The 13,233-nt window shown below is 49.3% G+C and overlaps 1 protein-coding gene across 1 annotated transcript in view; it reads left to right on the forward strand.

Moving 5' to 3' along the window:
• The window catches only part of LOC100679497 (ETS-like protein pointed), a 69,094-nt gene that overhangs the window by 1,885 nt on the left and 53,976 nt on the right, over positions 1–13,233 (forward strand). Inside the window, exon 2 of the mRNA XM_031929034.2 lies at positions 6,765–6,874. Coding sequence (XP_031784894.1) covers positions 6,770–6,874 — 105 coding nt within the window. The 5' untranslated portion in view covers positions 6,765–6,769. The remainder of the gene's footprint in view (positions 1–6,764; positions 6,875–13,233) is intronic.

Genomic DNA, 13,233 nt, shown 5'->3' on the forward strand with positions numbered 1-13,233 from the left:
CGTTGGGAAAGTCTTGCGCGAGCGGCGAGTCGTGGGCGTCCGCGCAGCAGCAGCAGCCTACTTATATTTGTTTTGGTTTTCATCGGCTGCTGCTAACCGTGCGGCGAAGCTCGGAAGCTTTCGGTGCTCTGCTATCGTCGCGCGCGCACTGATAATGCGTAGCTAATCTATAATTTCATTTAATCGCTCGCCCTGCTCTATACGACGACGCTCTAGCTGATACTGGATATTCAGCGCGGAAATCTTATCTCCGTGTGAAAATTGTCGCGCTTTTCGTATATTATGTTATACGATAGCGAGCGATCGTCGCGATAACGAGTGTCATAGGAAAATTCGGGAGGTGAACGATCGGGCTCGTGTTTTTTTCTTTATTCTCATCTCTCGACTGATCTTTGCGTAGATGGTATAGTGGGCCTTGTCGCAGATGTTTGGCTGTTGGCGCCTGACAATTTTTCTGTACCGGGTGTTGACACAAAGACCACACACGAGAGACAGAAGAAGAAAAAACGATCGAACCGCGCCTGTTTACGTAGATCCGATCGGCGCGATAAATCGACTCGCGGATTGAGCCGTTGTAATTAAACTGTCGAATGTTATCGTTCGAGCGATTTTTTTATCGGACGCTCGCGCGGCGTAAACGTAACGTTACGCAACGACATCGATGTATATGCGCAGAGGAGCGCAGACGGAAAGTCGAGATATTATAAATTCGATCTTCCTATTCTTCTCTCCGTATAGTGTCTCGAGGAGGCGAGTGATTCGTTAATGCAAACATATGAGTACACGGAAAATCTTCTCTTATCGGCTCGAGCGTAGTCTAGACGCGATACCTCGATGCGCCCGTAAGTGTGCGGATATTCTAATTCGCGAGAAAGAGCTTTGCTACATGATACGTGTATCGATGCGCGAGTACACTCGTTGAGAAAAAAGCTCTACGATGATTCACTCCAGCTGATTCATGCCGCGGCGCAGACTCGCGAGTTGTTAATTAGCCGTTATTTCATTCGTGTCGCCGCATCACAAAAGCCGGCTTGCATACCTATTATGCAGCTTCTCTGGGTCGAAAACGCTCGATTATCTCGGCTGCAGCTAGAGCGTCTACAGTTTTTACGGGGGAATTTCGTGTTGCGAAATTGAGCGCCGCGTACACAGCGAAGACGATGCAGTCTCCCGTGCATCAGCCATGAATGAGATGAACCGTTATCGATCGGGATGATCCGAATGAAGCTTTATAAATAAGACATCGCGCCGCGAGAGGGACCTGCAATAATTTCCACTGTCGATATTATCGAGCATCGTTTTACGAATCAAAATGAGACCTTATGAATAACAATGTCTGCCGGTTGCTCTCGATGAATCGAGCGTTGAGCATACTTAAGAGCGCGTCTGCAGCGAGTTTTTTGCTTTTTCTCGGTATAGTGCGAGCAGACGAGCTAAGCGTCAATATACAAGTATATACTTTTAGTAGGATCGTCAGTTCTCGCTCTCGCGCGCGCTGGCAACGTCGCGCGGCGCGAGCGCAAGCATCAGCGTTTGCTCTGGATCGAGTCGGTCTCCTTCTCTCTGTCTCGCTCTCTCTCTCTCTCTCTCTCTCTCTCTCGCTCTCTTTCTCTCTTTCGCTCCCAGGCCCTGCAGCAGCGTCAGAGGGGAGCGTGTATATCGGCCTAAAGAAGGAGAGTGAGGGCTACGGCGAGAGCAGCGAGCGTCGAGCTTTAGCTAGAAAAGCAAACGTGGTCAGGCTGAATATACGAGAGAGAATGAGAGGTGGGGACGAAGCGGTCCACACCCGCTCTCGCTTTTGACTTTCTTCGAGGCCGCGCGGGCTGCTGGATGCGCGCGCGCGTGTGTGTGTGTGGACCCCCTCTTTCTTTCGTCTTTGACTCGCGTGTGACTTTCTGCAGCCGCTCGCGTGATGCTTCTTCATCTGCTTCGGACCGTAAATTTCTGGAGCCCTTCTCGAGCACTTGCTCTCCGTGTTTTGGGAGAATCGCGCGATCGACAATGCCGCGACCATTCAGTTTCCTCTCCAATTTCCAAGCTGCTGCGCTGCACTTGTCTGTATATGTATACACCTATAGTGTACGCGTACGGGAGTTGAACACACTCGAGGCCGGGGCAGCCGTTTATTTATAATTTACGGCATTTCGGTTCGACGCTTTCGGACGCCGTGCGGTATCTCGCGCTCTAGCTCGTATATAGTATATACAGTCATTTCGCTCGAATTAGGAATCCTCTCTCCCTGCATAATGAAATTAAAGAGCCGCGAGCGCGCGCGGACCGATCAATATTCAGCGCCCTCCATTTGCTCGCTCTGAATGATGAACGAGCTTGATTGAAACATTGGAAATTCATTATGAACATCCATACGGCGGCTGCTCGGGATTTAATTCGTCGATCCAGCGAATTCTACGAAATCGATACTTATATACTGTATTAGTTATACATGCGAATGCAGGGGTCTTTCTCTCTCTCTCTCTCTCTCTCTCTCTCTCTCTCTCTCTCTCTCTCTCTCTCTCTCTCTCTCTCTCTCTCACTCTCTCGCGTCGTTCGGCAACCGCGGCGCGTATATTTTCGGAGTGCACAGCACTGCGCGCGGCTATTCAATGGAGCTGCTGTGTTACATTGACGGGTACGATGACGATATGTGTCTCTGTATATACGATTCGACGTTTTAATTCATGGCAGCTTATATTCTTCATTCACGAGCGAGCTTCGAATTTAGAATTCGCGAATGGATTTTATAGCAGCGACGTTCATTCGGAGAAATCAATTCAGCGATTCCGTCCTGTCTCTCTTCCTCTCAGCTCTCTCGGTGAAATAACATGAACCGCATATCGATCGAGCGAGAGGCGTTTATTATTTGCGCTTGAAATAGCACCGTTTCGTGCGCACCTCTGAATTTTTGAGTCCGAGTTTTTGAGAGAAACTCTTTGCTTCATCGCTTTATTCCTGGGTTATATTATATGAAATCCCATCGACTACAGACGGGACGATCGAGCCGCAGGCCTAATCGTCATCGAAAAGCCGGCAGCGCATATCGGTAACGCTGCTGCAGAATCTCACGGGATGCGGGTCCCGAGCAATAACTCCTTCCCTCCGTGCAGACCCACATCAGCTTCTCCCCTTTCTTATAAACGCTCATGAGTGTCCGTAGAAGACGCTATTTGAGCTCTCTCTCTCTCTCTCTCTCTCTCTCTCTCTCTCTCCCTCTAGAGACGATGTGTAGCGTTGCATGTGTATACGCGCGTCGATGCGGCGATGATGATGATGATGAGGTAATCGATGAGCGTCGGAGAGCTCGCTTTGAACAATGCGAACAGAGGAGCGCTTCGTTCTCGAGGAGAGCGCCTTTGAAATATAATGGCTCGTTTCGTTTTCGGCGCCTCTTTTTTTTCCTTCTCAGGGGGGCCTCCGCGTCTACTCTCTTCTCTTTTCTTTCTCTCACCAAATGAGTCGGTTTTTGGAACAGAGACTATGCACGCACGGCCTCTTCTTCGGACGAAGGATTATTTTCGACGCTCATATATATTGCAGTTGCGTAATATGCGCGCGTGCGCGCGTGCGCGCGTTCACTGTTCTATTATCGTGAATGAAGCTAAAATAGAGCCATAGATCTCTCAGTCATAACGAGGGAAATTCGCAGCGAACGCGCGCGCACGCTCTTTCTTTGAAATCTATTAATCCTTCAAGATGCACGCGCGTAACTTTAAATAATTGACTCATCGTCCTGTGTATCATTCACGAGTCTGAAAATCACGCGGCTTTCCCGCAAACGAGCCCGCGACTCCTATACTGCGCCCAGCAACGACTCGTCGGCGCGTTTTAAAATTAAAAGCCCACCCGCTGCAGCTGAGACAGAGCGCGTGCGCGTGGGGTTCGCCCACTTGCGTATACGCGATATTTACAAAACTCGCAGCGGCTTTCCGAGAACCGCGAGCGCGCTGCATCAGCACCTGCGAACCTCGTAGAATCTCTTTCTCTCTCCCCCTTTTCGACCGCACGCGCGCGCGCGCACTGCACTCGTTATTTGTACAAAGCGAGAGGGTCGACGCTGCAGTTGTTTCCTCCGAAAACACGTTCGCTCTCGCGGCTGCTGCATGTGTATATGCGTAAAGCGGCATAGCTAAAAATATAATCGCGACTCGCTCCTCCACTCTCTCTTTCGGCTCTGCTAATTTTGACTCTTCGCGAGAGCGAAGGGGAATTACGTAGAAGCTCTGGGCGCGTCCGAGAAGGTCTTCTAAACACATGTGCGCGGCATGAGTCTCCCGCTATATGTGCGCTTCTACGCTCGAAATCGCTTCGTTACATATGGAGCGGCGAAAGTCGCCTTGGAAACTTGCTGCAGGTTATTTATCGCTGTTATACCGAATTTTGGGGGGTGCATTGCAGGGGCGGAAAAGACACTTGCTTTATCAATGTATATCGATGTAATTCCGCGGGGTCGACTTTCATCGAAGCTAAACACAAGTGTCTTTTGTTGTTCTTGTCGTCTCCGCACACTCGAGATTTCGAGCCGCAGTGTCCGCAGTCGACTGTATATCCGGAAGAAAAAAAATCCCGCGTGCTCTCGAACTCGATCCTCAAATTGCGCTCTCCTTCCGAGTATGCCGCACAAGAGCTCGCTGCATTCCCGGCGTTTCGTTCTGCAGACCGATCTCGCTCTCTCTCTCTCTCTCTCTCTCTCTCTCTCTCTCTCTCTCTCTCTCTCTTGCTCGCTCTTTTTCGGAAACTCCAAAAGGACCTTCGAGGGGCGTCCTCGGTGCGGAACATCGGTATTATACCGCCCAGCGTGCAGTACGGAATATGGGCATTATGGGCAAGGACGCACCAGTCGAGGGAAGAAAAAATTCTCAAAGGAAGAAGCCCTATGCTGGTTCGCTTCCCTTTTTTTTGCTGCGCGCTCTCGTCTCCCGGATGATCTTGGTGCAGCGGCGCATCAAGGGTAAAGAGGGTCAAGTGCATCGCGCGCGCGCGCGCGGCGCCGAACGATTCCGAACTGCGTGCGCTTGCTTTCTCTCTTTAGGTCGAGAGGATGCGCATCATAGTGTCTATTTTGGAGCCTCGGCTCTCTCTCTCTTTCTCTCTCTCTCTCTCTCTTTCTCTCTCTCTCTCTCTCTCTCTCTCTCTGCGATGCTGGTTTTCGTCTTCCGAAGCGACGAATAGGCTACTGCAGTCGCGCTCGACTTGGCTGTTTATGCTACGAGGGCTCCTGCTTTTTTCTCCTCTGATTTATTTGTATATTGCATGGCGCGCTGGAGCTGTAAAATTTTGAATTCCCATAGGCGGGAGTGGATTTCCATGACAACGGGCGGTTCTCGTAAAATTCATTAGCGCCATCGCACAGATTTGATTCGCGCCGTTATATTATGGTATCCTGCGTATGAATAGAGAGAAAAATTTTCCCGAACAATAAAAGCCATTCCCAGCGCCGCAGCGCTGCAGCCGGCCGTCCATGCGCGGACAATGTGCGCGCACACATGTGCACCAGCCGACTGGGAAAACCCGTCCTTCGCAGCCTCCACTATGCTCGCAAGGTCCCGAAAAGCGCATATCGAATATATAAGCGAGTCCCTCTCCAGACGCAGAAACAGCAGGCTCTCCTCTCTCTCTCTCTCTCTCTCTCTCTCTCTCTCTCTCTCTATCTCCTACGCTCTCTCACACACTTGCTCGCAAGGCGCACGAGAGAGAGAGAGAGAGAGAGAGAGCACCTACCATCTGTCGCAGCTACTCTTCTCTCTCTCTCTCTCTCTTCCTCCGGTTCCGTTCGCCGGCGTCTTCTTCCCTTCGAAAAACTAGAGGCCAGGCAGCAGCAGCAGCCGAGTAATCCGATCCTCGTGGAGAAAGCCTTCGGGCCCCCGCCTGCAGCCTGCGGGTCCTGCGCGAAGGAGTATGCTGTACCCACGCGAACGTTCCCAAACCCTTCGCCGCTGCCGCCGCTGCAGTAGTGCATCAGGCCTTTAAAAAAGTGCATCTGCGGCGGCCACGGTGCAGTGATTCCTCTCGGCTAGCGCCAAGGCTCTCCGCGCGATCTGTTGCCAATGACGCGGCAGGCCTACTGTGGCTTCGTGTGAGAAGAAACGCCCTGACCGTGGATAAGCTTTTGTTTTTCTTCCTCTCGTGGTCTGCGAGAGAACCTTTTTTCCTCCACCACTCGCTCTCGTAATATTACGGCGATGCGAAGCGCAGGAGGAGGAGAAGGGGATAATTAGACGTATGGGATACATCTCGTATTTTTGGGGTCTGCGGGAGACGCGCTCTCGAGCTATGGTCGTGAGAAAATCGCTAATTTTTTCTCACGACGCGGCGCTGCGGCAGCAGGGTTGCGCGCCGAGGGTAATTTATTTTCGGGTACTTGGCGCGCGCGTCGCGGTTTTTTAAGGAGATCTATGCTGCAGACGCTGCAGCTGTCGCAAGTGTTTTTCCGAGTGAACTTTTCACACACCTATTACAACGTACGTACCGAGGGAAAGAGTCGTCATCTGTTATCTAATGAGGGCTATTTTTATGAGGACCGCGCTCGAGTCGCGAGGGGTGAAACTATTATTATGATGGCTGCGGCTCTCGCGATTGAATTTAAAGCATGTCGCATGAACCGGAGACAGCTCCCGTATACAAAGTAAAGCGCAAGGAGCTGCTGCATCTGCAACACAAACGCAGGAGTAGACGCGCGTTACCTTGATTTTCAATAAAATATCGCTCGAAAGTCCGTGTGTCCGTGTATAGCGCAGACCAGACGTTTATCAAAGACTTTCCTGTTTCAGATAACATGGATATGGAATCACTGTATGACTACGGCGAAGAGGAACAAGACTTTTACGAAGAAGCTCCCGGCTCGAGGAAGGGATATCCGATCGATCACAGATCCATTAAGGTAGAACACAAGTCAGGCCAATTAAATCATCTCTGCGCAGACGATCCGAAATCACGGCTCAGAAAATTCGCGTCGGCGTCGTGCGCGACAATGCGTGCAGCGGGCAATTTTCGCGTGCGTACGCGCGGCAGAAAGAGAGAAAGAACGCACGCACGCATGGCACAATGGCCGACCACGTTTCATTGGAACGAGCCTCGTTAAAGGATACACACACACGCGCACACACACATACACACACACGCGCGCGCGAAGAGCAGCTGCACTGCTTGACCTCATGAAAGAATTCAATTACGCGAGTACGCGCCGTCGCATCAACTACTGTAGCTGCGCAGCGAGCCGCGCGTATATCAAGTGCTAAATAATTGGATAATCTAGAAAAGCCTAATGCCATTGTATCTTGTCTGCGTGCCGAGAGCGCAAGACATATGGCGTGTGTATAGTGTGCACTGTATATAGTGTATAGCGTACGGATAGAGAGGAGAGGGAGAGGAGTACTGATAACGACGCTACAGCGCACGCATACTCAATCTGCCGATTATTGCCGCTTACCGCACCGATGACAAATAAACGTAATTGCACTGCAGCCCCCGCGCGCGGTGTATTTTCGTCTCGGACGTCGGACGCGATATCCTCGAAGGGTCCGCGAAGATTGTTGTTGTCGAGTCTATGCAGTATTTGACGTCTATGGCATTATAATATACAGTCGACGCTTATTGGGAATTGGATCTTGTTGTTCCGGAAAATAATAGTGTCTCAAACCATCGGCATAACGTGTAGTGCGAGAAATTTTGTACAAGTCGATTCATATGCAAATTCGTTGCTGCTTTTTGTTATTGTATCGTAATGTTTACTCAGATTGCTATATTGTAGAAGTGACGGATAATACACGATATAATACACGCATTCTCGAGAACTGCTCGCGTAATATTTGTAGTTTTTTTGCGTGACAATCTTATCGTTTTCAAATAACGTACGTACAATCTCTATAAGTTACGATGATTCGATTCGAAGAACCATCTCAAATTGGCGTAGGCTGGCTTTCGTTCGAGCGAGAGAAAGAGAGATCTCCGCTATTTCTGTATCGCTTATACATAGTTACGCAGTAGTGCGTAATTGATTTTCTTATTCGCGAAAGATAAACGCGCCGATGCTATTTATAAGAGATACAGTCGATACGACGTCTCATAATTGACAAACAGAATCGCGGCGTAGATTGTTAAATGATGAAGCATTCGTTACTTATCTCGACGGTCTCTAACGCCGCATCGTCATCGATACAAAAAAGTTCGTCTTGTTTCTGCGAATTGCGAATTCGGACGAGTCGATATAAAGAAGCGAAAATAATCCATTCTTAGTATAAGTATATATGCGCAGGTATATAACACACACTTTTCGCTGTACGGAGTCTTGCTCTCGGCTTCTGGAACTCGGCTCTAAAGAGCAAGCTGCAGCAGCAGCAGCGCACGTACAAAAATAAACCTTTATCGAACCGAGGCATTCCTCTCGGTCTCCCTCGCTCCTTCTGCTAAAATTACAAAAGCCACCCCTCATTCGCAAGAAAACGTCGAGGCTTTGCTCGTTCTCTGCAATATTATACCTTATACCTTCTATACAACGATGTGTGTATGAGTTGATAAGCCGACTGTAAATGGTAAATTCGATGGTTAGGGATATATAGGAATTTTCGGGTAATTCTCGTAACGATTTCACGAATAAAAAGTGGAGTCGATCAAACATTCAACGTCTCGATTCAATCGAACATAATTGAAACAGTACATTATACGATTCTCATCAATAATGATTATCTCCCGGTTAATATCCGAGGCGTCTGCCTTCGTAAGGAGAAAACGGTTCATCGACTGCAGTTCATTCACCAGCGCAGTTTGTTGGACTGGAAAATATTTTAATGCAGTCCCACCGATTCGTCGAGTAAAAACAAAGCGACGATGCGTATACGAAAGAGCGCCCAGACTCGATCCGATTAGCAATAACCTGATGTGTGTTTCGCGGATATTACGCCTGCAAAAGAGGCGAATTCTGCGGCGCCGTCTCGACGCCGTTGGTTCGCTCGAAAATACACACACAGACACGTGCGCAGGATCCTTCGGCTTCTGTCCTGCTGTTGCTGCTGGACGGATTACTTATTCAAAGCCTTCGCAGTCCCAGACGACTCCGCGCCTGCGGCGCGACTCTGCACACACACTTTATCTCGTCGAGTCGCGTTCGTGATGTCGCCTTTTTTATCGCAGAAGACCGGGGGATCTCGGATTCTCCGCGAATTTATATTCCGCGAGATCTTTAGTCCTCGCTGTCCTCGACCTTTCCTTCTCTCCTCCGTGTCTACGTGATCGAACGTTCGTTTATATATTAACGCGCGCGAGCTGCTTTCTGTTATATTCTTACGAATTTCGTCGAGGCTGCAGCGCTCGCGTCGTGGAACGATGCTTTCTAATCGAATCAAAGTAGCTGCCTCCAAAGATAGATTACTCGGAGCTGCATCACAGAAGCTTCATTATTCAGAGCAATTCTTACGTCAATCACGTTGAAGTACAGTTGTCCTCGTGAATATATCAGCGCGCGGCCGAGCTCTCGAGATAGACTCTGTTCTCAATAAAACATGCGCCTGCGGTGTTTGAAACTTTCAAGCCCTCGTCACGCGTGAAAAATCGCCCTCATCGTCGCAATATCCTGATCTTTCTCTTTTTGGCATCTCGTAGAATGGCGTCGGAAAAACGCTGCCATGCGTGTCCCCCGTTTAATGAATCGTTCCCGCCGCGCCTATCTCTACGTGCGTTTTCGCGATGATGAAGCCTTCTTTGAATTATTGAGTAAACACGCGAGTGAATTGGCGCAAAGCGATCGGATCTATAGATGATGCCGATTTTACGCGTGCGAATTATTTAGGGCAGACATATGGATGCAGGTGTGCAGCGCTCCGGCGCGCGGCCGTCGCCTGATTTTTGATCTCCGCGCGTTATTTCCCTGGCCTCCGCATCAGCGTACTGCTCGCTTTTTTATCTGATCTAATTACGCCTCGTGTCGCCTTGTCTCTCTCGGCTCTTCGGTTTCAGCGGTATATATATATATATATATATATATATATATATATATATATATATATATATATATATATATATATATATGTATACACTGACGACGAGGTGGACGAACAAAGGGGGAGTTAGTGCAGCGCACGGGTTGTGCTTTAATATTTGATGCGCGGCTGTAGAGCCCCGACGATTTCATTACGATTTTTTTTCTCGTTGCCGAGGGATCGTTTAATGAAAAATCCATATTGCAAATCCTGAGTTGGAAATTAGCTTAATTTTCTATGGGCATACGCGAGTGCATCTATCTTCCCGTCGAGGACGAGTAATTGAATTAACTGCTTTATATGCATAATAATTAATTATAGAATGATTTCGATTAACTGTTTATCGAGCATTGATTATTCAAATGGATAATGAATATTTGCTCTCGGCGTGCAGTAAGCGCATTTGCGCACAACATACCAAAATAGACGTCTATATCGTGTATAGTTACAATTTTGCGAATCATTTATCAACGCCTTATTTAATCTGCGGGTTTAAAAAAATATTGTATACATTTCGAGTGCGTTGGACACCGGCGTTTCGTAACTTATTCCGCTTGATATACAAAAGAATGCGCATAAATATTGCCTTATTTTTCGCATGTAAATCCCATGTACATACTATGCTAAAATAGCCGCGCACACGATTACACATCGTCGCGTATTCTCCGCCCGATATCAGAAATTTCGCGGGCCGAAATTCGCAGTCGAGCATATATTTGCGTCGTACTAGCGCATTGAACGGCTAAAAATAGTCGCAAGTTCGGGGGTATTTGCATAAGCCGCGATGCAAACAAAGCTTTCATCATATCGGCGCCGGCTCGAGTTAACATTCGCAGATTCGCTCAATTATAGCATATCGGTGTATTTTTTCGTCGCGCGCATAAATCAAATCGAATATACTTGATAGCGCAGACGCGAAGATACTCCCTTTATATGTACATACACACGAGAGAGAGAGAGAGAGAGAGAGAGAGAGAGAGAGAGAGAGAGAGAGAGAGAGAGAGAGAGAGAGAGAGATTAAAATAACAGTTCAGTCGTAGTTACGCAAAAGTTAATGGACAACATCTCGTTCGATTGCGTAATAGACGCGTCCAAATCGAAATCTTGGAATTTCCAAACTGTCCGTGCACGTGTTTACGTAATGAAAGCGAGGCCGATATAAAAGCAGCCAATTTTCCTCGTTCGCAGTCTCTTTCGCGCGTCGTTGTATGTATACGCAGCGAGCCCATGAATGAACAGCAGCGGCAGTTCTAGCTCAATTTCTCTCCTCGGAGCCTGGCGACGCGCGAAGAATCGCGAGTAGTCGAATAGATTTACATGTCTGAAAGGAGCATTTCCGTGTAGAACGTCGATGCCGCACACCAGTGCATGCGCGACAAATACACACAGCCAGGTACTCGCAACAGCGTCTATTTTGGCCCCGCGTAAATTTATCTGACCCAGGCTCTCTCTCTCTCTCTCTCTCTCTCTCTCTCTCTCTCTCTCTCTCTCTCTCTCAGTAGAGAGTCGAGAGTCGCATACGTACATTCTACACTCTTTTGCCCCGCACACACACACAGTCTGCGAGTTTGATCGCCTTGGCTTTTGCATATTTATCGCGCGCACCTGGGTGAGGGAGCGCTTTTTTTGGAAACTCGGGTATAACCCCCACGACTGTTTTTCTGTGCTCCTTGCATTTTGCAACCGGCGCACTCGCGCGTGAGATCGATGATCGGACGCTGTTATACACTAGCTGGAGGCTTTCCTTGACTTTGTCGCCGCCGGGAGAGTCGTTCTTAATTTAGCCGGCGGCGAGCGATAGTCCGACGAATAATTTTCGCCGTCGCGTTACAATATTCGTACGTGGCGTTTCTCGGAATAGGGAGGCTCGCGCGCGAGCGCATAGAGAGCCGCAGCGCATGAATGAAAGCGCTTTTTCCCGCGCGGCTATATTCGAGCTCTGGGTTTTCGGGTTCGTCACCCCTGCGCGCGCAGGGGCTTGGATTTCGAATAACTATTTCACGTGTACAATATCGTACACGTATATGCGCGTATCCAAATATATACAGTCGATCGAACGACTTGAAATTCAGAGACGTAAACAAGCGCATCGCGTTTCTCACATTAACGATTCGTCGAGTCGGCCGGCATTATTTACTTCGAGAGTCGATCCGGCCGGAAACAAGCCTATCCGCTACTGTGCGCGCGGCTGCATACGCGACGCCTGTTAATATCCGAATCAGAGTTTCGAAGAGAGAAAGAGAAAAAATCCAGCCGAAACGCGCGTGCACACTTTTCATATTCCCGGCTGGGGCAGCGCGGTCATTGTCATTCGCCGCGTGGCCGCGTAATTTTCGACTCATATATCCGACGGAAAAATATACTACGTGCCACGGAAGACACCTGGCCGAATTAAGAGAGAGGACACAGCCAATATAAAAGAGGAGACTCGCTCGTTGGGCATTCCAAGCGCGCACTTCCTATCGCCGCCGAGAGAGAGAGAGAGAGAGAGAGAGAGAGAGAGAGAGAGAGAGAGAGAGAGAGATTCGTAAACGGCTGATACGCGAGATTTTACCCTCTGTCGCATCGCGCGTATCCTCCTGAATCTCTTATCTCTCTTCGCGAGCGCTAGAAGCATCCGTATCCCCTTGATCTTTGGCTTTTCCCCGCGAGCCGAGCTCTATTTTTCTCTGGCCTTCGCTGCCGCTTTTGAACTTGGCATCTGACCGCAGAAGTTGCGCAATTCAGACTGCGAGTCGTTCGATGCGCGAATCTCTCAAAACGCGTTCGGGAGACTGCACAGCGCGACCGTTGAACACGTTACGTTACTAATTTACCGTGTCCTTCCGGAAGCTCGAGGAAAAAAAAGACTTTGATTTCCCAGTCGGAAACCTCCCACTCGGCAGTCAGAGTAGAGCGGCGTATACACACGCGTCGCTCCAATTCTAGAGCGCAACGACACGCGCACGCTCTCTTTCTCACTATTCCATTGCGTCATATTCCTGCCGGCGCAGCGTTTCGTTTCATTCACAAGCTCGCGAGCTCGCGGCGAAGGTCAAGTGGTCACCCTCCTCCTCCTCCTCCTCCTTCGCTCCCCCTTTCTCCGTCTCAGTCCGTTGCACTAGAGCGTCGCCGTTCGCGTGCAGCAGCAGCAGCGGCGGCTCTCCTTCTCGCCCTACTCCCGACAGCGGCAGCAGGTTCAGCCGTTCATTCATGATTCCCGCGACGTCGACTCTATAGCTCGCTCTTCGTCTTTCTTTCTCTCTTCCGCGGCAATGTGCAGAGC

Source organism: Nasonia vitripennis, chromosome 4, assembly GCF_009193385.2.
Source record: "Nasonia vitripennis strain AsymCx chromosome 4, Nvit_psr_1.1, whole genome shotgun sequence".
Classification (NCBI taxonomy): domain Eukaryota; kingdom Metazoa; phylum Arthropoda; class Insecta; order Hymenoptera; family Pteromalidae; genus Nasonia; species Nasonia vitripennis.